This window comes from Thunnus thynnus, chromosome 8 (genome assembly GCF_963924715.1).
Source record: "Thunnus thynnus chromosome 8, fThuThy2.1, whole genome shotgun sequence".
NCBI lineage: Eukaryota > Metazoa > Chordata > Actinopteri > Scombriformes > Scombridae > Thunnus > Thunnus thynnus.
The window spans coordinates 1846104-1869689 of NC_089524.1; the positions used below are offsets into that span (position 1 = coordinate 1846104).

At 41.7% G+C, this 23586-nt stretch overlaps 1 protein-coding gene across 3 annotated transcripts in view; it reads left to right on the forward strand.

Annotated features, from left to right (window-relative positions):
• The window catches only part of frem1b (Fras1 related extracellular matrix 1b), a 66550-nt gene that overhangs the window by 14439 nt on the left and 28525 nt on the right, over window positions 1-23586 (forward strand). For all 3 annotated transcript variants that reach the window (XM_067596075.1, XM_067596076.1, XM_067596077.1), the window contains 15 exons: window positions 1431-1775; window positions 1895-2037; window positions 2142-2338; window positions 2506-2596; window positions 2877-3044; window positions 3144-3352; window positions 6574-6667; window positions 7631-7883; window positions 9571-9765; window positions 13497-13685; window positions 14025-14221; window positions 15321-15546; window positions 16652-16796; window positions 21503-21644; window positions 21775-21979. In XM_067596075.1, the coding sequence (XP_067452176.1) occupies window positions 1431-1775; window positions 1895-2037; window positions 2142-2338; window positions 2506-2596; window positions 2877-3044; window positions 3144-3352; window positions 6574-6667; window positions 7631-7883; window positions 9571-9765; window positions 13497-13685; window positions 14025-14221; window positions 15321-15546; window positions 16652-16796; window positions 21503-21644; window positions 21775-21979 (2799 nt within the window). The remainder of the gene's footprint in view (window positions 1-1430; window positions 1776-1894; window positions 2038-2141; window positions 2339-2505; window positions 2597-2876; window positions 3045-3143; window positions 3353-6573; window positions 6668-7630; window positions 7884-9570; window positions 9766-13496; window positions 13686-14024; window positions 14222-15320; window positions 15547-16651; window positions 16797-21502; window positions 21645-21774; window positions 21980-23586) is intronic.

The following is a 23586-nucleotide window of genomic DNA, read 5'->3' on the forward strand; positions in this document are numbered from 1 at the left end:
CAGTCATGTGACGCTGTGCTGTTAGCGTTAGCATGATGTACAGTGTGAGGAAGGCCAGCCAGCAGCAGAGAGCTGACAGATGGACTCGGCCTACATTTCATTAATGTAGGACAGAGACACAAGAAGTTTTTCATGTTCAGTCCAACTCTTCATAGCGTCAAACATCGAGTCCGACAGTAAAAAACACGTTTTTATTAAAGTTTGTACACGAAAAAAAAATAAGCTGCTTGGAATAAACAAACTAAATAAACCATTTGTTTAGCTGGAGCAACAAAAAGTGGAAGATTTTTAATAAATGTAATAAATTACAGAAGGATTTGTTCTCTACATTTGACCACAGTCATATCTACACTGTAGACTTACTATAAAATATATTGTGCAGTTATTCTTTGACTGCAACATTAAGGCTGGATTATATGTGAAATCAATATCACAATACTAATTTTTACAATATCAGTATGTCATGATATAACAAATGTGTGTAAATGAAAAATATTCAAATGAATAATCCACCGTCTGAATTTAATCCCATAAAACTATTTTAATCATGGTCATTATAATTTAGTTATAACATCACAGAACAATTTCACTGAAAAGTCAATAAATAATATTATTGAATTATTGTCTAACCCTAATATTGCCTCTGTGAATTTTATATTAAACCATCTGATTTAACTCAAATATGAAAAGTCTAAACCATATTTTAATGTGTTTATATATTAATTTAATCATTTATTAGAGTTTCTCAAATATATAAAAGTGAGTCTGATATTTTGTAGGCGTCAGATTTAAACACAGTTGAGGTTTAACTTGAGGTGTCTCGTCACGCTTTCAGATCATTAATGGACATTATGGATTGTGAATTTGGTGCTGTAGTTTTTAAAAATATAAATCACTGACATCTGACGGGCTTATTATTGTGAAATATGCACACTGGTGTGACGCCTTTGTGCTGACGGGATTTTCTCCAAAAATTGCAGCAACAGATTTATTTTCTGAGAAGATTAAATGTTGTCCAACGAAAGCTCTTGTTACTGTTCTACTGCAGGATCACTGTCTGATATAGAAACCTATCAGTGACTCTGAAGGCTTAAATTATTCTCAGGGTAAAGTCTGAATGAAAATTATGAATGATTAGAATCACTGAAACCTTCCTGACGATCTATGAGCAGATTCTTACCAGACAGACCCTGCAGATGGTTTCAGATCCAGCTCCTGCAGAGTGTAGAAAGATCCCTGATGACCTGCAAACGTTCATGTGTTTCTTTATATAATATATCTGTGTCAGTAAGTAATTCAATTAATCACTGCACGAAGAAAGTATTTTGAGAATTAGCAGCGATAATTTTCCCCTCTTAAAACATGGATCTTCTCTCCAAAATGAAATCTGCATGTCAAGTTTAATTTCACCTCTACTTCCTGTTTTCCAGGCGGGAAAGCCTTCATGTTTCGTGTCCGGGACCTGAGGGAGGGCGTGGTCGTCTACCATCACTCCGACAGCGACACCACTCGTGACCACATCGTCTTCCGCATCAGCGACGGCCGTCACAGCATCCGCCACAAGTTCCCCGTCAACATCCTGCCCAAAGACGACTCTCCGCCCTTCCTCATCAACAACGTGGCGGTGGAGGTGCAGGAGGGTGGCGCCGTGCGGATGGAGGAGTACATGCTGCTGGCCTCCGACCTGGACTCCAGCGACGACTACATCCTCTACCAGATAGTCTTGTCCCCCCGGACTGGGCAGCTGGTCAGAAAGACCTCCATCCACGAGACAGGTGTTGCCTTAAAAACAATGTGCTGCATTGCACCTAATATGACATGATTGCATTTATTCACTGTTAATTGTTGCTGACTGAGGTTTTGTGTTGTTCCCGCTGTGCTCCTCACCACGCAGGAGTTCCTGTGGACAACTTCCTGCAGAGAGATCTGATCCAGGGTCAGATCTACTACCAGCACTCAGGAGAGGAACAGTTTGAAGACTCCTTCGACTTCACGCTGTCCGACAGCCACCAGCCGCCCAACCTCTCCCAAACATATGTGAGTCAAAAGTCCTGCTGCATCTGTAAATACTGAATCAGGGTTTACCCTCCTCTCACACTAACCCCCCCCCCCCCCCCCCCCACCCCCGCCTCTCTATCCAGACGGTGGTGGTCCATGTGTTCCCGGTGAAGGACCAGCTCCCGGTGGAAGTCTCCGGCAGCGTTCGCTCGCTGACGGTGAAGGAGACGGAGGTGGTTTACATCACTCAGACTCACCTCCACTTTACAGACAGAGAGCATCCAGACACCGACCTGACCTACGTCATCACCCAGCCCTGCTTCAGCCCACTGCATCCTGGGTAAGGACAGGACAGGACAGGAGGAACGTAGCCTTAGCCTTTAGCTTAGCACAAAGACTGGAAGCAGGGGGAAACTGCTAGCCTAGCTCCATCAAAGGAGAGAAAATAAAGCTTACAAAAACTCCAAAGATGTCTGATTTACACTTTTTTTTATCTTTAACTTTCAGGCTGATGGATGCAGGACGTCTGTTCTACACTGACAGCACCAACGCCATGAAGAGAGACCCCATGGTGGCGGTGTTAACGTCCTTCACACAGGTTCAGACACACACAAACACCTCCACTGACTTATGAAAGTTAACAGCAAAGATCATCCTGCACACAGCTGTTAAGTCTCAAACACTGTTCAATCCTCTGAACTGTTAAGCATTACATACTATATATAAGCCTAATATATACTTTCTGAAATGAATTGTATTCACACAGTGTTTTGGCAATACTGTATTTGATCACGGTTGTGTTAATAAAGACCTTTGAATTTGAAAATATGAAAAAGCTTGAGTCACATTTTTAGTTACTTCCTGCTTTGCTCTCCCAGCACGCCGTCAACCACATGAAAGTGGCCTTCATGCCTCCCGTGGAGGACATCGGTCCGGAGACGCTGTTCGTCCAGTTCGTCTTCTCCGTTAGCGACCACCACGGCGGCACCGTCTCCGGTCTGCTCTTCAACATCACCATCACCCCCGTGGACGACCAGGCACCAGAGGTCAGAGGTCAAACCAGAAGTCCATTCAGTGGTCTGACATTTGAAGATCCAGCAGGTGTTTGACGCGTGTTGGTGGATCCTCTGTGTGGTTGTTCTCAGGCCTTCACCAACCTGCTGCGGGTGGAGGAGGGCGGCGGGGTCTTCGTGACGGAAGAGCACCTCCTGGTTCAGGACCGGGACAGTCGGGAGGAGGCACTGAGGGTGGAGGTTCAGAGGACGGCTCGCCACGGCCGACTGGAGCTGCAGGGCCGGACGCTGCTGCAGGGAGACAAATTCACCCTGCAGGACCTGAGAGGACTCCGACTCAGGTCTGTCTGATGTTTGTCTTTGTGACGACCAGTTTGAGTTTTTGCACAGTACAGGGACAAGACTATTGTTAAAATTAAGTTTAGATTAAGGTTCGAGTAAGAAAGCAACACATTCTGTGGGAGACAGAAGTTCAAAAAGAATATCTGATGTTGTGAATAATACATAACTGTTGAGTCCTTGAATATAAATGATCTTATATTTGGGATGATGTGGTAGAAAAAGATCAATCAGATACATGTCCGACTAGTAATCTATTACCATCCTACTGTACAGTGAAAGCTACTGAGCCTGTTGCTTTATAGACAGGCATGAAAAAGTAACTAGAGTTGCAGCTAATTAATATTTTCACCATTGATTAAGCTGCTGTTGATTTCCTTGATTAATTGATTTATTATTTGGTCAATAAAGTGACAGAAAATAGCAAAAAGTGTCCATGACAGTGTCTCAGAGCCAAAGGTGACGTCTTTGAAGGTCTTGTTTTGTCCAACCAACAGTTCAAACCACCAAAATATTCGTTTTACAGTGATATAAAAACAGAGATAAGATAAAATCCTCAAACTGGAGAAGCTGGAAATGGCAAATATTTGACATTTTTGCTTGATGACTTAAATGAATAATCGATTATCAAAATAGTTTCAAGCTGGTTTAAACAATGTGTTTGATTTAGATCCATAGAAAACGTGTGTTCTCGTTCTGACGCTTTTCTGGATCACAGGCTGCTCTTACATGGAGACCAAACATGATCAAAGCTGTCTGGATATCACAGTGATTAGATGGTTTTTATACTCCGGTCATATGATTACACGCTGTCGACATGTAAAGGTCGACCCACATGAACCGTTTCCTCTGTAAACTGTTAGTCTGCTGCTTCTTTGATCCTATTTGAGTGGATTTTGTGTTTACGGCGTCCTCGTCACCGCGCCCACTGATCCAGCAGCTGAACCCACGGAAACATAAACTAAAACCTCACGTTGAGTCAGGCCTGAGATTCAGAGGTGGTTATTTAAATGTCTGAGAGTGAGTTTATCTCCTGACACACAAATCTTCTGTCTCTCTCCTCTGGTCTGCAGCCTCAGTAACAAATATGTTCAAAAATATAATATTGGCACCTGTCAGAAAGCATAACTCTTACAAAATTATGACAGAACTTTAATAATTGTATATTTAAAAGGTTGTTTTATAGACTGATACTCTAGAGTGTCTAAGGGTGTCATATGTTGTTCATATTGTAAAGTTTTCTGAGATAAATCTGTGATTCTGTACTTTATAAATAATATTGACTTCATTTAGGATCACAATAAAGATACGTTTATATGATTATGACAGTGATTTTAATAGGATACATAACATTTTCGAGGTAGATTGAAGTCTTCTGCCATGTTTATGTGGAAATTATCACTTTTTGACTGTACAAACTATTCATTTCAGCAGCCAAGTGGTAAAATAGTTTTTATCTCATACTGTATATCCAACCTGGTGGCAGCGACATTTTTCATATTAATGTCCATCTTAAATGAAACTCAACTAATTATCTAAATCAGGTGTGTTCAGCTCAATCATGAGCTGGTGAACATTCATAATTGAATTCATGGTTAGGTAAATATCATAAATACTAGGGCTGTAGGCTCCTGGTCGACTGGTCGATTGGTTGGTCGATATGCTCTCGTCCGAATAAATTCTCATTGGTCCAATAATCTCCGTGTTACTTTCATAAGAAGAAAAGTGCGACATCAGCAGCTTTCCAGGATTAATCCATTATTTCCTGCAGCGGGAGGGACAGACTAACAAATTACCTGTGAAAATGGTCATCGGATAATTTGTAATTCATTTGTAATTAAAAAACAAAAAACGGTAAATCTTTTATTTGTTTCAAAACAAAAAACAGAAAACCGTCTTTGGTGTCAGAATCAAATAACGAAAAACCAATCAAACCCGGTCCGTTTTTGCCGTTTCGTTTTGTCGTCATTCCTTTTTGGATTGAATATCGAACAGGTCTGCGGACATTCAGCCAGTTCGTCTTCACCATAGCAACGGCCGCTGAGGATCATGGGTAGGCTAATGTAGCCGTTTCCGCTATAGTACAAAACTGACAAAATACTTGATTTCTAAACAAAAATTGCTCGATCTTTTGAATGTAGTTTTCTGGATTTTCGTTGGGAAACTAAAAAGGAATAGATCACGTGATTTCGTTTTTGGTTTAAAATGAAAAAAGGAAAAACCCCTGTGACTTCCGCTTTTGGTTTCAAACGCAAAAACGAATTGGTTGAATGTCCGCAGACCTGTGCAATATTCAATCCAAAAAGGAATAACGATAAAACGAATCGGCAAAAACCAAAAACGGTATTCAAAACACCCCTGTTGTTTTCACAGCTTTGAACTCGCCCAACTTAATGGAGACTGCAGAGTCTAACTGTACTCAACGGTTACTGAGTGTTTACTGAATCAGCGTTTCTCCTGTAATAATACCAACGAACCCCCGCCAGGCCAAAAGATATTTTATTTAAAGCCAAAAATAACGCTAAATATCGGTAGGGCAGTGCTTAGTATGTTTGCGTAGCGAGCGGGAAAGAGCAGCGGGAAAGTGAAGCGGATCAGAGGAAAAGGTTAGCGGTAAGTTCTCAGTCTGGCAGTAAATGTACAGTACAGACTACAGAGTAACAGTTAATAAATGCTAAAAAGTCACGTCTGTCTGTTGTTTCCCCAACTGCTGGAAAAGTGAATGGGGTTAGCTCCAAAGTTAGCAACAATAGGTTAGCCTAACCTGAAGAGGCGAAACGGAGAAATGTGAGTTCACTGTGCACTCTGTCCCGTTACATCAACCCACCCACGACTAATCCATTAGTTGAAGATTATGTACGATTTCAGTCGATTTTCTTTGGTTGACTACAGCCCTAATAAATACCATGTCCATCAATGACTGCCATTAAGTTCTTTGATATCAGGCTGCTTAGCAAGACAGTGAATTTTATACTATTTTTATTATTAATAAAACCATTTTATTCTGGAAATCGTAATTTTTGAAAGTGCCCAAGTTTGGTTTACTTGATATTTTCAACATGTAGCTGCTTCAAATAGGATCCTAAAAAATTAGCATTTTGCTAATTAGCGTGCAATGAAACTGGAATGAAACTTTTGTGTTTTGACTGCTGCTGAGTGACTGATGATGATGATGATGATGATGATGATAATGGTGTGTGACGAGTGTTTCTTGGTGTTGCAGGTACATCCATGACGACTCTGAGACCACTGAGGATGAAGTTGGTCTGAAGGTGACGGACGGTCTGAACTCTGCTGATGTCATTCTGCCCGTTCAGGTGAGTTTCAGACATCAAATCATCCACCTGCATCCTGTGACTGAGACACTGTTTGAACCGTCATCACATCAGAGATCAACTTATATCTGATGTCCAACATCTGAAGTAGTCTCCACGAATATTTTTCTTTCAATTTTTTTGCTCATTCGACTTGATTTTTAGCTTTTTAAATATTTTTAGGTTTAATTTTAATGAACTGTGAAATGTTTTACTGCACTGAGCTTCATTTTCAGCTTTGGTTAAAATGACAAACGTGTTGGGCTGCTGCTCATATCAGCTGTAACTGATTAACCTTCATCCTCTGATTAACTTGATGATAGAATGAAACTCGTCTGTTGTCGGTTTGTGTTTCTGTTCTCAACCAAAGATTATTTGTGAAAGAAGAAGCTCCACAACAACTTTCATTCACATCATATCAATAATTATAAGCAGATCAAATCAATGGTTTTGAACCAGAACCTTCAATATTGAAGCTGCAGTCTGCAGCTGCATCTTTTCATTGTGTCAGATACGTATTTCATCAACATTTAGGTAAATAAAAGTGTCAGATCAGACTCTATATCAGCAGATACTCAATATCAAAGGACCAAAAACACTTTTGATCAGGACATTACTAACTAAAATATTTGCATAGAACTAAACTTTGGTGCATATTCATGTGCGCTGAAGGCTTATGATGAGAAAACACAGGAAATATTTGCCATTTGAGCAACAGACAACAAATTTTGTCAAGTTGATGGAAGGTTACACTTAGATAATCAGCCCTCACAAGACTCCTGAGCTGAGATTTATCTCCAGACCAACAGTCTCCTTTAAAGCAGCGTTGATCCCCTCCTGTGTGTGTGTGTGTGTGTGATGTTTGTCACATTTCAGGCCCAGAACAGAATACAGATGTTTATCTTTTTTAGATTTCTATCAGATTTGTTTAGAATATGTGATGAGCACCTCGCCGGCTGTCCTCAGGTGCTGCCGATGAATGACGAGCCTCCCCAGCTGGGCGGGGGTCTGCGTGGGGAGCTGAGCTGCCAGGAAGGGGGACAGGTCCAGGTGACGGTGGACTACCTGTCGGCCACAGACCGAGACAGCGATGACTCCAGACTGACCTACATGCTGGCCCGCAGTCCTGGCAGAGGGGAGCTGCAGAGAGCCGGGCTGCCTGTGGACAAGTTCTCCCAGCAGGACCTGCTGCAGGGACACATCTACTATGTCCACACGGGTGAGGACGCGACACGCTGTGTTCATAGCATGTGTTTGCTTATTTCCTCATGTGGGAAGGATTAGAGATGTCCCAGCAGTGTTCTCGTTGTTTTCAATGTGTCCTTTGGTGTCAAATACTGTCGTGAATTAGTTCAAATCAACCCACCTGAACCCCCGCGGACGCCGCTGTGCTGTGAAGAGATTTTGGTGTAGTGGCTATTCAGGGTAACCACAACTTCTGGGTTCATCATGTGACACACTGGCCCATATATTACATGTATACTCACACATACACAGTCATTGGAAAAGGAGCGGCTGTAAAATGTTTGTTACAAACCTGCAAAATGAATCTTTTTATTATCAGAATTTTGATCCACGTGGTCCAAAAACATTTGTAAAGTTTAGAGGAGCTGTATGATGGAATTATTTTATCCCCATTCATGTGTGTGGGGGGGCCAACAGGAAGTCAGTCAACAGGCTCAGCTGGAGAAGGATTCTACTGAGCATGCTCAGTGGCAGCAGTCTCCAAACTTCTTTAGACCTTGGCGTCCCTTCAAAGTAATGTTTTTGTTTAGTTTTTTGTTTTATATTATATTATATTCATAGACTCTGTAAAAATGTGGGCGTAGTTACGGTGACGTCACTCGTTGGTTTCTGAAGAGCGGTTTTGAAGCTCAAAGCGAGCCGCTCCAACCGTCGCCATCTTGGCAGTGCGTGACGCTGTCTAACTCCCAGCCAATCAAAAATGGGCAAAGAGGCGGGCCGAATGGCTGAAACAAGCCACCTAGCGGCTGGCGGACCTGTCACTCAAAGCAGCCATGTCCTTCATTATGCAGAACTTTACGGCTTAACAAAATTTAAACGGGTGAGTTATAAAAAAATTCTCCCCCCGTACAGTTGTCATGAAAGAGGAAATTAGCTACAGAGACCAAAACCGTTGCTTGTACCAGGCTGTAAACATGTTTATTTCTGCTGTAAAGTTGGACATTTTAACATGGGGGTCTATGGGGCCGTTCAAGGAACTGCAGTTTTTGGCTTCATCTTACAGCCCTGGAGGTTGCTGCTTGCTTATATTATATTATATTAAGTGTAATATTATAGGCTCATTCTCAATCACTCAGAATAAAAGCCAACAGGCGCTGTGCAGATTTACAGATAAATAATTTTAAACAATGAATCCAGTTAAATATGTTAAATGTTTCTGAACTGGAGAAGGAGGTTTGGCTTCAACTATGAGATTCTCAGTGGAGTGCTAGACCCAAAATCCAGCAGGCATGTTCCAAAAATGTAAAAAAAAAAATGATAGCACATCTCAATTTACTAGTCAAGAAGGACAAAATATTTCAGCACAGAGCCTTCTCATGTGATGTGAGCCATATAAACAAGTCAAATGTTATTTTTTGTTCTTCTTGACTAGAAAATTGAGATGTGCTACCATTTTTTTTACTCACATAGTTTCTTGTTCTCCGCCAGTAAATAACAGTGAATATCAACACAGAAATGTTACGGATATATTTGACGTAACTTAGAAACCAGGTCTCCATCACATAGTTTGTCCACCAGAGAGCGCTGATGAGTATCTACTATATATCATGTCTGATATCGTCATCAAAATTTTTAAACTTTTAAATATTGACGCCAGTTTCGGCGTCACAGATCCAGTTTTGTGTGAATCGTCTTTAATATGTGAATATATCTGTGTTCAGGAGGAGAGATCGGACCGGCGCCGGTGTTTGACACCGTCACCCTCATCATCTCTGACGGCGAGGCCGGAGTGACGGACGGCTGTTGCCACGGAGACGCCCCGCCTCCGCCCGTCCCCCTGCACGGCACGCTTCCTGTTTACGACCTCAACGTTACCGTGCTTCCTGTCAACAACAAAGTCCCCGCCGTCACTCTGGGTAAGAAGAGGAAGTGACCGAAACACCTGACAGGTTTAAATATTAAAGGAACAGTTCACAACATTTCACTTTGTTATCACAACCGAAAGTACCGAAGAAAGAGCCGCGTCGTAAAATACGGGAAGGATTTGAGGAGCCTCGTCTCACTGCAAACATCTCAATAATGGGAGAATGACAGAGGTGTGTGTGTGTGTGTGTGTGTGTGTGTGTGTGTGTGTGTGTGTGTGTGTTGTGTTCTTGCTGCTGCCAACACCTCCTGGTCGTCACCGCTGACAAATCCTCTTAATGCAGCAGAGCAGCTCTGACCTCGACGACACGCCGACACCTATCAGTCCAACACACACTCTGCAGAGGGAGGGGTGACACACACACACACACACACACACACACACACACACACACACACATACACACACACACACACACACACACACACACACACACACACAGAGAGACTCTCTCCTGGGGAAGGTGATAGTTCTCGCCGGATTCGGAGCCAAGAAGAGGGATTGGAGGAGCTCTGTGTTTATCAATGGAGACCAGTGACCACTGGGACACACACTGGGATGACTGGGAGATGATGTGTGTGTGTATGTGTGTGTGTGTGTGTGTGTGTTTGAGACTATAGAGACATATTTACACACTGCAAAAAAATCTGTATTTCTTAATTTTTTTAATTGCAGGGCAGTGATCTGCTTCATTCTGTCTTATTTTCAAGGTCAAATACGCAACAACATTTAAAAAACATTTGAACAAGACGACGTGTCCCAGTTCAATAAGTCAATTAAAGGAAAATTAACAAGCAAATATTCTAATGATTGATTGTTTCAGTCATTTTTAAAAGATTTTACTACTTTCTACATACTTTTGGACAGTTGGTCAGACATTTGAAGTATTTTTTACTACTTCTTGACATTTTATCGGCTAAACGATGAACGTAGAAAACAATAGACTGATGAATGGATAATAAATAATAAATAATCAGTATTCTTGCCAGTGTTAAGATAAAAAAAACTTGTTTTTTCTTGTTTTTTGTACAAAAGTTCCTTGAAAGAAAGTAAAAACAGTCACAGTTACATTAAAACATTGAATAACTTGATTCTACAAAACGATTGAATTAAAGTAGTTTGTTTTGCAAACAGGTGAAATAATCTCAGAATTTTTTTACTTTTATGAACAAAATAACTTTTAAGGATGGAAAATCATTATGTTACTGGTCACCCAGGACGCACAGACAGACATATAATCATCATATATAATCATATAATCATCATATATAATATATAATCATCATGTATAATCATATAATCATCATATATAATCATATAATCATCATATATAATATATAATCATCATGTATAATCATATAATCATCATATATAATCATATAATCATCATATATAATCATATAATCATCATATATAATCCTATAATCATACTCTACAACAGAACTTAATATACTGATACAGAAATATTTTGAAATATTATATTGAGGTTTGAAATAATATTTAAGAACCCAACTATGACATCCAGCAGCTAAAAGTGGCCGTCAGGTGGGATAATTTCACAATATTCTTAAGAATCATAATTCTTTAATTGAATCATTTTTATTGATCCCAGTGCAGTGACTGTTTCTTCTTTATTTTAATCAAATTTGCAGAAACACTGATGAAGCTGATGAAGGAGTTTTGACCTCTTCAGACTGTTTTCCTTCTCCGTGTGCAAACTGGATGGAAGATAAAATTATTCCAGAAATTCATAGAAAAAAAAAATGTCCTGAAACAAGTGAAACTTTGTTAACAGTGTTAAATATTACTGTCAGCCAGGAACGTTGAATTTCAGACCTGAATGTATAGAAAGACGGATGTTTTTTGCAGTGTGTGTGTGTGTGTGTGTGTGTGTTAGTTGTCTCATTGTTTACACTTTGCATTGTGGGTGATTTTGGTGTGTGTGTGTGTGTGTGTGTGTGTGTTGTTCTCAGCGTGTTGCTAACGAGGTTGGCACTGATGTGTTTTAAGTGAAATCTGCTTATTGTCTGTTGTTATTACATGTACACAAACACACACACACACACACACACACACACACACACACACATATATACAGCTGGGTGAGATTATCATTCTCCTGTGTGTGTGTGTGTGTGTGTGTGTGTGTGTGTGTGTGTGTATGTGTGTGTGTGTGTGTGTGTGTGTGTGTGTTCTCCCAGGAGAGAGAGCGGACAGCGGACAATGAACGTCTTTACAAAAACAAAAGAAGGGAAGAAGTGAATCCCTGCTTCACAATAGCCGGCGTGTACTAGCCGTCTCGCTAGCCGGATTACCGCAGCGCCACCAGCGGCAGGATAACACTCTAATCCTGCCAGCGTATCTCGCCATTCATTCCACGCCGGCGCCGCTCAGCAGTTCAGGGTTTTTTGGGGGTGGGGTGGGGTGGGGGGGGTGTATATGTGATGTTTCGTGGTCTAATTAATTAGCAGTGAATAAAGACGCAGAGTAAGAGCATTAGCGCGGCGAAACAAGAGGAATCCAGCTTTACCTTGTTTCTTATTTTAGAGGGACTCTGGTTTATCACCGAGATCCAGAACTGTCCATCATTAATGCTCACACACACACACACATAATGTATATATACACACACACACACAATACATACGCGTTCCTGCCGGCAGTACGGGTGCAGGTTCAGAGATGTTTGTTAATTAACAGGAGGGCGAAGGAAGACGGTGGCGTGACGGATTCATTAGCAGCTGACAAAGAGATGCAGGGAAGTTTAATTATAAAACAACACTGTCATATGCTGATTTTACCTTTAACGGTCAGCTGATGATGTCATTAACACCCATTTAACACCAGGCTGTCGACCTGCGTCAGATTTAAAGAATCATTTTCCAGCCCAGTATACAGACCAGTTGAGTGACATCATAGCACAGGATTTATGGGTAAATGAAGCGGAAGCTGAAGGCTGCCAAAAACGTCAAGGCTCATATTTATCAAACTTTCAAGAGTTACACAATTTCACAATTTTAAACCAGCAGTCAGGTGTTTATATGAGCAGTGAAAGAGGTTTTCCTCGCTGTAATCATTCCTCCTGTTTATACTGGATATTAAAAGATCCTTCAAATGTGCTTTAATGGAAGTGATGGAGGATAAAATCCACAGTGTGTCCACACAGTCATTTAAAAGTCTCTGTGAAGCTTCTATTCAGCTTCATCAGTCTGAGTTAGTCATATCAAGTGGATATCTGACACATTTACAGTCTTTTTAGCATCAAATTCCCTCTTTGTGTTTCCTCGGACAGTGTTTCCCTGTTGAGCTGCAGGTGGAAGTATAGTAACAAAAAGAGGAACTTTGGCACTAAAAAGACTGTAACGTTGAAAGATATCTACTTGATTTGACTCATTTGGACGCTGAAGCTTCATATTAGCTTCAGATAAACTTTTAAATACATTTTTGCACAGAAGGAGGACTGTGGATTTTGTCCTCCATCACTTCCATTGTAAGGTCATTATGAAGGGATCTTCTAATGGTCAGTATGAACAGGAGGAATGATTACAGCAAGACAAACAGCTTTAATGTTCATTTGGGCTCCTGACTGTTGGTTTAAGATACAGTCTCGTTAAAGTCTAATGAGTAAGATCAGCTGTGTTTTGGACCTTTGGATTCTGGCGTAAACAAAGATTCCAGCGTCTGACTTGGATAAATTGAGGCGTATTTTGTGTCTTGGTTCAGGTGAGTCCATGTTGGTGGTGGACGAGGGCTCCTTCGCCTGTCTGTGTGGGGGGGTCCTGGGGGCCTCGGATCCTGACAGCCCCCCCGACCGGTTGACCTTTCACCTGGAGACTCCGCCTCTTCACGGCTTCCTGGAGAACACGCTGCCGACGCCCGGCTCCGAGAAGAGCAACGCGGGAGTCCGAGTCGGTCAGTGTGTGTGTGTGTGTGTGTGTGTGTGTGTGTGTGTGTGTGTGTGTGTGTGTCTGTGTGTGTGTGTGTGTGTGTCTGTGTGTGTCTGTGTGTGTGTGTGTGTGTGTGTGTGTGTGTGTGTCTGTCTGTCTGTGTGTGTGTCTGTGTGTGTGTGTGTGTGTGTGTGTGTGTGTGTGTGTGTGTGTGTGTGTCTGTCTGTCTGTGTGTGTGTCTGTGTGTGTGTGTGTGTGTGTCTGTGTGTGTGTGTGTGTGTGTGTGTGTGTGTGTGTGTGTGTGTGTGTTTAGCATACACCTGACCTAAACTGGAGATTTTTTAAATTTTTTTTTCCTCCCCAGAATCCTTCAGTCTCGACCACCTGACCTCCGGCTTCATCAACTACGTCCAATCTGAGCACAAGGGGGCGGAGCCGACTGTCGACCAACTGACCATCAGTGTGAGTGACGGGCTGCATCGCTCCGCCCCCGTCCCCCTCTACATCATCATCAACCCGACCAATGACGAGACGCCTTCCCTGCTGCTCGCCAATTTCACCGTACGTACTTTTGACCGCTGTGGTGAATATTTCCTCCATACGAGTGTTAATTTCATCAACAAAAACTATGACAGAACTTTTTTTTCCTGATGAAAAACGAGAACTATGACGATGTATTTTGTATTTTTCATCAACAAATAAAAACGACATCATAACGAGAAAAACGGCGGAATGAACTAAAGGAAGTGGAGTCACACACACTGCAGCGCCTGATTGGTCAAACAGTCTCCTCCAGCAGCCAATAATATCTCTAATATAGGCTCCTATATGTGACGTGTCCACACAAAACCATCCTGAAGTCCAGATGACGTTTTACTGATGTTTTATTGAAACAATAAACAAAAATGAGAGAGTCTGACAAGCAGCTGTTGCACAAAAAATATACAAAAAAATGCAAATAAAGTGATGAACAGACGATGGTGATGATAGTAATGATGGTGATGATAGTAACCATGGTGACAGTCAACAGAAACTATCAGAGCTCTACCAACTCCCTTTGTCCAAAAAGAAAACCTCCCGCCACCACCTGAGTGAACAGGTTAAATAACAGGAAGCCACACTCATGTGTCAAGCAACATAAGTGACGCAATACGTGATGTCAATATTTAAACAGAAATAACAACATATTTTGGCTCCTACAGGCCTGTTTGTTCTACTTTTAATAAGAAGAATCTTCATTCAGTAACGTGTCTGTCAGTAGTTTTAGTTACAGATTTATGGACTAAACTCATCTACGATCCACTGAGACAAACTGAAAACATGCAGCAGCAGACAAAATCTAGACTGACCAACATTTAACTAAAACTAATGTCCCAGTGGTGTCTTTAGATCCCCAGTCTCAATCCTGCAGTGTCACATACTTTTTACAGTGTTTTTTAGTTCCTGTAGTGACTGTGTGGAGGTTTGGGTCAACATATACACTACAATATAAATCCACTACTCTACAGAAAAGAGCAATAAGAATATAAATATAATGAATTCATACAAACAGACAGAACCTGCTGCAGCCTAATTTAACTTAGAAACTAAAAGACTAGATCAGAATCAGGGGCTGAAGTCAGCACAGCTCCGTCTAACAGATATATTTGTTGTCCTGCAGGTGAAAGAGGGCGGGATGAGGGAGTTGACTCCGTCCATCCTGAGCGGTTTCGACCTGGACGCCCCGCCGGACGTCCTGACCTTCACGTTGGCGGAGCCGCCGGCTCACGGCAGCCTGATCAACGGCATCTACGGCACAGAGATGAGCCGCTACAGAGAGATGGGAGCCGAGCTCCTGCAGAGGAGCCTCTTCATCACCTCCTTCACCCTGCAGGAGCTCCGACAAGGTGAGACATGAACTCAGGGATCATATATGTATCAACAAACAGCTCTGAATCCTGTAGAAACACAGTCCGACTCCGGTGTTTCTGGGTAGAAAGACTAAATTATCCAAAGTGTAATCTGAGTGGATTCTGTAGGAAATCTTTCTAATCCAGAGACTTTAAAGGACGAGTTCACAATTTTTCAAGTGTGTTTTAAAGCAGCAGTCAGGTGTCTGTAATCATTCCTCCTGTTCATACTGGATATTAAAAGATCCTTCTAATGTGCTTTCAATGGAAGTGATGGAGGATAAAATCCACAGTGTGTCCACACAGTCATTCAGTGCAAAAAATGCATTTAAAGTTTGGTAAGACTTTATTTTACATGTCTCCTAATTTTACACTGATTTCCTGGAAATTCTTTTAGTAATGTGCAGGTATGTAACAGTTAATTTTAGGACATTTTACAGATAGGAAAAGGCACAATCTGGTACAAAATGTAAGAAAAAAATGAAAGAAGTTGGCTTAATAAAGTCAATTTTTGACGATTCTTTTACTGACAGAAAACAGTTTTCAGTGTGTAGTTTTGCGTGTTAAACAATATATTAGCATATTAGATTTTTTTTAATAATTACCTAAAAGTAGCTGCTGCATAACTGTTAATTCTCAGGACATTTCTTTCAAAGGGTGATATAAAGTTGATGGTATACAGGAACTGCAGTCATTATAGAGTTTATATGAAACAATCTAATAAGTTGACATGTTAGTGACACATAAAATGACCAACTAAACCAACTGAACACTTTTTAAAGTTGTTTCTTATACTTTGTACCAAATGGCATCACCCTGTCTGTGAAATGTCCTGAAAATGAACCATTAAATACCTGAAAATTACTCTGAAAATTAATTACATTATAATAAAATTGGTCTTTTTGCCCTCCAGAGTGCTGACAATGTGGCTGAAATACACATTTATTTATGAAAGCACCACTGAAAGTTTTATTTTTACTTATTACATTTCTTCCTCTTTTTCCTCCACCTCACTCCCAAATCTCCCTGCCCTCCCTTTCACCTGCCCTCCTCCTCCTCCTCCTCCTCTTCCTCTCTCTTCCTCCCCCTCGTCCCTCTGCAGGCATGAAGATCGTGTACATGCACGATGACACGGAAACCCTGAAGGACGCCGTGCTGCTGCGGCTGACAGATGGCGTCCACACAGTCCAGGGGACGGCACAGGTCACCGTGCTGCCGGTCAACGACGAGAAACCACGACTGCTCAAGTACACACACACGCACACACACACACGCACACACACACACACACACACACGCACACACACACACACAAACACACACACACACACAGATGTGGATTTATGAGCTCACAGGAGGATTTAGTGTTTAATACTTGTTCACGTGACATTTCTGGAAATATGTGACTGTGAGGTTTGAGGTCAGGGTCACTGGAGTTTTATAGCTGCAGATATTTTTGTTTTGTAGAGGCTGATAGTCGACATCTGACTATTTACATCAGAGATAAAACCATCAATTGATCAACTATTTTGATCATTTCAGTCATTTTTTTTAAGTAAAAATGCCAAAACTTCACTGGTCCCAGCGTCTAAAATGAGAAGATTTGCAGCTTTTCTTTGTCATATATCTTTGTGAATTGAATATATTTGATATAAATCATTTGAGGACATTTACTCTTTTTAACAATTATTTTCATTATTGATTAATCTGTTGATTATTGTCTCGATCAATTGTTTCCCAAAACCCAAAGATCTTCAGTTGACTGTCATAGAGACTAAAGAAACCGGAAAATATTCACATTTAAAGCTATAATATGTAATTATTCCACATTAAAATGTCTAAAAACAACTAGACCTATGTTATATATGTTGTTGAGTTGTGTACTTACATTATCCCAAATGTTTCCAACAATGTTCAAACCCAGAGAAATCTGTAATTTAATCAAAGTAACGGACCGTTTCATTTGGTCGCCTGTCGATGGCGTCATACCTCCTCTACCAAAGAGTAAACACGCACCAGATGCATACGGCGGCGCTGTGTTTGTCCGCTACAATGGCGTCTACCAAAGAGTAACTTACACACATACAAGATAATACATCGGCGTTGTGGTTGTTCCACACAAACTGTTATAAATGGACTTTTATTCAGTTTTAAGACACATTTTCATGATAAATTTAGGTGGTTTTTAACTATATCTTTTAGCCGGAAGAAGGATTTTAGTCGTTGGACGTCTGGATCTTAAATTATCAGAGAAATAAACTGGACAAACGTTAGCAGCAGCTCGGCTAACAGCCCCTCCAGGAAGTCCAGTGGTCACCAAACATCGTCAGAGAAATATTGATTTTTTTGGGTGAAACAGCTTTAATTAGTATTTTAATGATTTTAATCTGCGTGTACGTTTGTTTCTGGAGAGGAGGAGACCTCTGTGGATAATTCGGTTCCCGGGAGAAACCGGCCGAATGTCTGGATCTAAAGTTAGAAGAGAAATAAACCGAACAAGTGTTAGCAGCAGCTCGGCTAACAGCCCGTACCGGACGTCCGGTGGTCGCCGTACATCGTCAGAGAAACACTGATTGTTTTAGGTGAAACAGCTTTATTCAGTGTTTTTACCTGTAATCTCCGGGTCTGTTTGTTCTGGAGAGGAGGAGACCTCTGCGGGTAAAAACATCCTGAATGATGAACACTGGAGTAATCCTATCCCGGTGAAGCTGGTTATTTAACGACGAGACAACAACTCCCATGATCCCTTGCTACTTCACACCGTCATCAGACTCCGTCTTTTGTTATTGTTTTGATTGAGACGCCTAGCGCCAGCTGGAATCAGAGAATTTGGACTTTTTTTGTCTTAAAAATGACTCAAAACAATTAATCGAAAACAAAATAGTTGCAGATTGATTTAATAGTTGGCAACAAATCGATTATTTGACAAATTGTTGCAGCTTTAATCTTTTACTAAACATTCATGAGATCCATAATCACAAGCAAAATAATTGTTAGTTGCTGAAAACAAAATAAATTGCCTATAAATTGTATCAAACATCTCGTTTTACAGTTAAATTTGTTGTTTTATGTTGATTCTCTCTGACGTGGATCAACAGGAATTTAATGTAATTAGCAGAAGTGTCGTCTGCTGCTGCTGCGGTGAAATAATCTGAAATCCAGAGCAGAGAAACCCAGCAGGACGTGACGAGGTCAGGGGAGTCAACATGGGACCGGGGGGGAGGAGGAGGGGGGGGGGGGGTAACCTGTGTGTGTGTGTGCACATGTGGCGGGTCGCCTTGCTTGAGTGGGTGACTACACAGAGAATCTGCAACCCCCCTCCTCCTCCTCCTCCTCCTCCTCCCCACCCATAATATTTTCATTTGAACGAGTGATTGGGAATTTGCATCCTTGACTGGGTTTCCTCATTCTGTCCCATCACACACACACACACACACACACACACACACACACACACACACACACACACACACACACACACACACGTCCCTGTCCCCAGATCAGCTGTGGGTGTGCGTGGGTGCGTTGGCACAGGCCGAGCTGGTACTGTAAAGGCCGCCGAGGTGGAAGTAACGTGGAGACTTGGCAGATGCCGGCTTCCTTGTTTTTGCGTTTCCTGCAGGATGGACGTGGCAGCTTCTCTCCTGCGTGGATTTTAGTTCCGAGTGAGGAAGCAGCCAGACGGTTTCTGATGTTCAACCCCCCCACCACCCCAACACCCGCCCCACCCCCCCACCCTCATAACATCCAACACCACCCACACCACCACCCCACATCTCCATGATCACACTGGAAAAACCTGCTGGCACTCAAACTTTCAATTTCTTCCTGCTTGTATCACGTTAAAGCCTCATTCAGACTGGATTGACAGGATCTTCCCATTCGATTCAATGAGAAAGTGTGTCCAAACCTTTGACTGGTACTGGTACTGGTACTGGTACTGGGAGGTGTGGTGATTTTAACATTACCTGCTGTCCAGTATGTTTTTCAGTGAACTCGCTGTTCCTGGTATTTCAACCTGTTAAATAAAACTTTAGCTTCTGTAACTTTGGTTCAGTTATTATACTCATGCTGATGTTTTGGTTGTAAAATTTAAAGAGTTGCAGAACAAGAACCTTTATATTTTGAGTATTGTGCATAAAAATAGGCGTGCCTGGTAAGATGTTTAAGTGGTTTTTCTTTTTTCTTTCTGCCACAAGAATGTTTTCAGTAATCTGACAGATGTTTACATGAAAACACCAACATATCAACAAATCATCAGGAGAGAAAGACGCTGTAAAAGCTCATCAGATGGGTTGTTGTAACTCCGTTAAAAGTCATGTGAATCAGCTGTTAGCAGCTTCCTGATGTTCAGACAACTATCACTGATTACTGTGATACTGAAGAATGTCAGCAGCATCTTTTTTTTCTCTGATCTCTAAGAGGATTTATGGAGGTTTATTGGTGATGACATCAGAGATAATGAATCCTCGGGAGTCTAAGTCACACTGAATGACGTCAATATGTGTTTCATGTCTGTGTGTTCAGAGAGTTATGACTCTGAGAAGGAGGAAGAGGCTTTTTGACTCTTCTTCACCTCACACAGTATCTTTGCCTCACCTTCACTTTCCCCACCGTCCAGAACCACGAGTTCAATTATTTCATCCGTCACCTCCACCCGTCACGTTCACCCTGCCTCTGTGGAGCATTTTCAGTCTGGTTTAATGGGACTCTGGTTGGTGTGATTCATTTGGGCAGATCTGAATCCCTTTAGATCAAACTCATGTTCACCGAGGGCCACATCAGCATAATCGTTGCCCTCGAAGGGCCAGATGTAACTTTTAAATGTAACTACTCCGTAATGTTCAATAACTCTGAATGTATTACTTATTCAAGTTACAAATATTATATATATATATATATTTGCATAGATGTAAAAAAAATATGTTTGTTTGTTGCTTTTTAATTTGTCAGGCTATGAAACCCACATGACTCCATCAATCAACGATCAAACTATCCAAGAGAATAAAGAAAAATAACATCAAACACAACTTATTATTAATAACTTGTTGCTAATTATTATTATTATTATTATTATTATTAGTATTATTATTATTATTATTATTATTATTATTGCAGTTTGCCTTTTAGTTCTTGGACAGTTTGTTGTTTTTCTTGAAGGCTGTTTTTGGCATCCTTAGCTCTGTGTTTGGTAGATCGTTCTCTTTGACCACAGACGCCTCATAACACAGAAGACGAACCGTTTTTTCTCCTTGAACACAAACATGTTTTCTTCTTCCCGTCTTTCTTGAACCTGCCTCCATCCGCATCAGTTTTTCTCTTTCTGGACATTTTGGGGTCATTATTTATATTTCTCAATTCCACTTGTGGGGAAAATCACATTGATGTTGATACATCGCAGTCTAGCGGCGGGATACCGTCACCTCGTGGGTAACATAATCAGCATGCATTGTGGGAAATGTAGTTTTCGGTCAATGCCCTTTTTCTCTTGCGAGCCACATGAAATGACGTGGCGGGCCTTGAGCTTGACTCATATGCTTTAGAGGAAGTGGTCTCAGTCGGGTCACAAACCAACGCTGGAGCGGTTCGTTCATGGTGGGAACGTGATCAGACGTCCATCTACATGGCTGCAAGTTTGAGCTAAAGGGCTCCCGAAGCCAGGAGCTGAGCTTAAATCGATAATAGATAAAGAAAAATAACCAACAACTATTTTCACTAGTTTCATATCTTCAGTTTTGAGGATTTGCTGCTTTCTTTGTCTCATGATGATAAACTGAAAACTTTAGTGTTGGTTGATGAGCATCATTCTGTGTTCTCCACAATCTGCTCTATGTTCAATTTTTTTTTCTCACTACATAATATGAGAAGCTTCAGCAGGGACTGACAAAAGGAGGAGGTCCTTTTATTACATGAAACCAGTTTCTAATTGTTGTCTTCTTTGTTGGTGTTTCAGGAACGCAGGGTTGGAGGTGGACTCTGGCGAGCGCAGGGTGATCTCCAGCGTCGTCCTGGAGGCCGAGGACCTGGATACGCCCCCCGGTCAGGTGTACTACTTCCTCAACGCTGCGCCACGCTTCGGCAAACTGCACCTGAAGGTGCGTTTTATATCTTGCGAGTATATTTAACCTGCTCAAACTAAAATAATACAATAAAATCCAGGAAGTTAAAAATCAGAACTTGTTTTATTATCTGCTACTTGTCTTGATCCGTGCGGCTCGTCTGCAGACGGAGTCGGGTTGGACCGAGCTGTCGGCCTTTCAGAACTTCACACAGGATGACGTGGAGATGAACCGTCTGTGGTACGCGCACACCGCCGCCGCCAACGCCGCCGGGTTCAAAGGTCACGACAGCTTCCGCTTCACCCTCAGCGACCTGGACAACGAGAGTCCTGCGCAGAGCTTCTTCATCTCTGTCCACACCGTGCAGAAAGGTCAGAGGTCAAACCTGTCGTAAGACAGACTCAGAATATAGCAGTGATGAGGTTGAATTCTTTAGACACTCTAATTAGAAATCACAATATATGAACTATTACTGGTTAACAACACTTGTCAGTAGATTAGTTCATCGTTGGTTTGGCTCTGCACATCTGGACATTTGTTGACAATAAGAAAAATATGGATAGAGATTTCTTCTCAGTCAGGTGCGGATACTTTTTCTACATGTCTGTGGACTGAAGTGACTTGATCAACTTGTAGAGTTTATCAACCCAAACAGGTTTCCTCCGTTAGCTCATGAGACTGAACCAGAATCTTATCTGTTGTGATTTGCCTTCTCCACTTAAAGAGGACACGTATTCAGCACGTTTCCAGCTTTATGTTTATATTCTGGGGCTCTACTGGAATATCTTTGCATGATTTCCAGTTAAAAACTCCTTATTTATCTTCTACTGGTCCTTTATGCAGCCCCTCAGTTCAGCCTCTGTCTGAAACAGGCCGTTTTAGCTCCTGTCTCTTTAAGCCCTAAATAAGCTTGTCGGCAAGGAAGAAAAAAACGTCACAAGCGAAGCGTTCAGAGCAGGTTGAAGCCCTGATTTTTGACTTGCAGGCAACATTTCTACATATATTTACTTCAAGTTTTGGATCTTTAACCATGTTTGACATCTGACATCAGAACAGGATATAAATAACAGAAAAACACAAAAAGCACGATATGTCCCCTTTAACTCATTTATTAAAAGCAAAATATCACAAATGTATAAATATATAAAGGGTCAAATCAAAAAGATCACAAATACCTTTAAACAAAGTTAGAACATTAAGTTTTTACACGACAACAACAATAAGAAGAATGTGCTTCACACACAAACACACACTCTGACTCTGCACCTTCACACACCTCAGCCCTCCGTGGTCCCGCCGGCCGGTCGAGGTTCATACATTATTGAGTGTCCCCTCCCCGCTGCTCGCCGTGCCAGCTTTGCCAGTCGGGTGAACACGGCAGCGGCGAGGCCTCGGCCCTTCTGGCTCCGGGCCCTCTGATCCTGGAGGAGCCGAGGTGAGAAACGGTCGACCTCCTCAGCCGGTGAATAATTAACGGAGGGGAGGTGGTTGAGCAGCTGTGGAGTGGCGTTGGCTCGTCCCCCTCTGGGTGCTCCTCACTCCTCTGGGTTCTCCTCCTCTTCCTCCTCCTCCTCTAACAATGCTCCAAACAACTGAGACACTTTGGCCTGTTTAGATGTGTCAGTTTGCCAAGTTGAACTTAAATCAGTTCTGTTCCCATCAGCTGTCTCTTTACTGTATTTTACTTTAAAGAGGTCATATTATGCTCCTTTCCCAGTTTAATATTTTCATTTTTGTGGTCTATTTTCAAACATTTGCATGTTTTTATAGTCAAAAAACACCTAGTTACAGCTGTACAAACCATGAATGCAGCCCCTCTGTCTCATTCAGTCTAAATAATGCCCCCTTCTTCTGATTGGCTGACTGTTTTTTGAGTGACGCATACCCAGGCCAATCACAGGTAATGGATTGTAACCTACTGTAGCTTAGTAAAAGCAGGACTCTGGATAAAACTCACTAGTAAATTGTGATTGCCTTT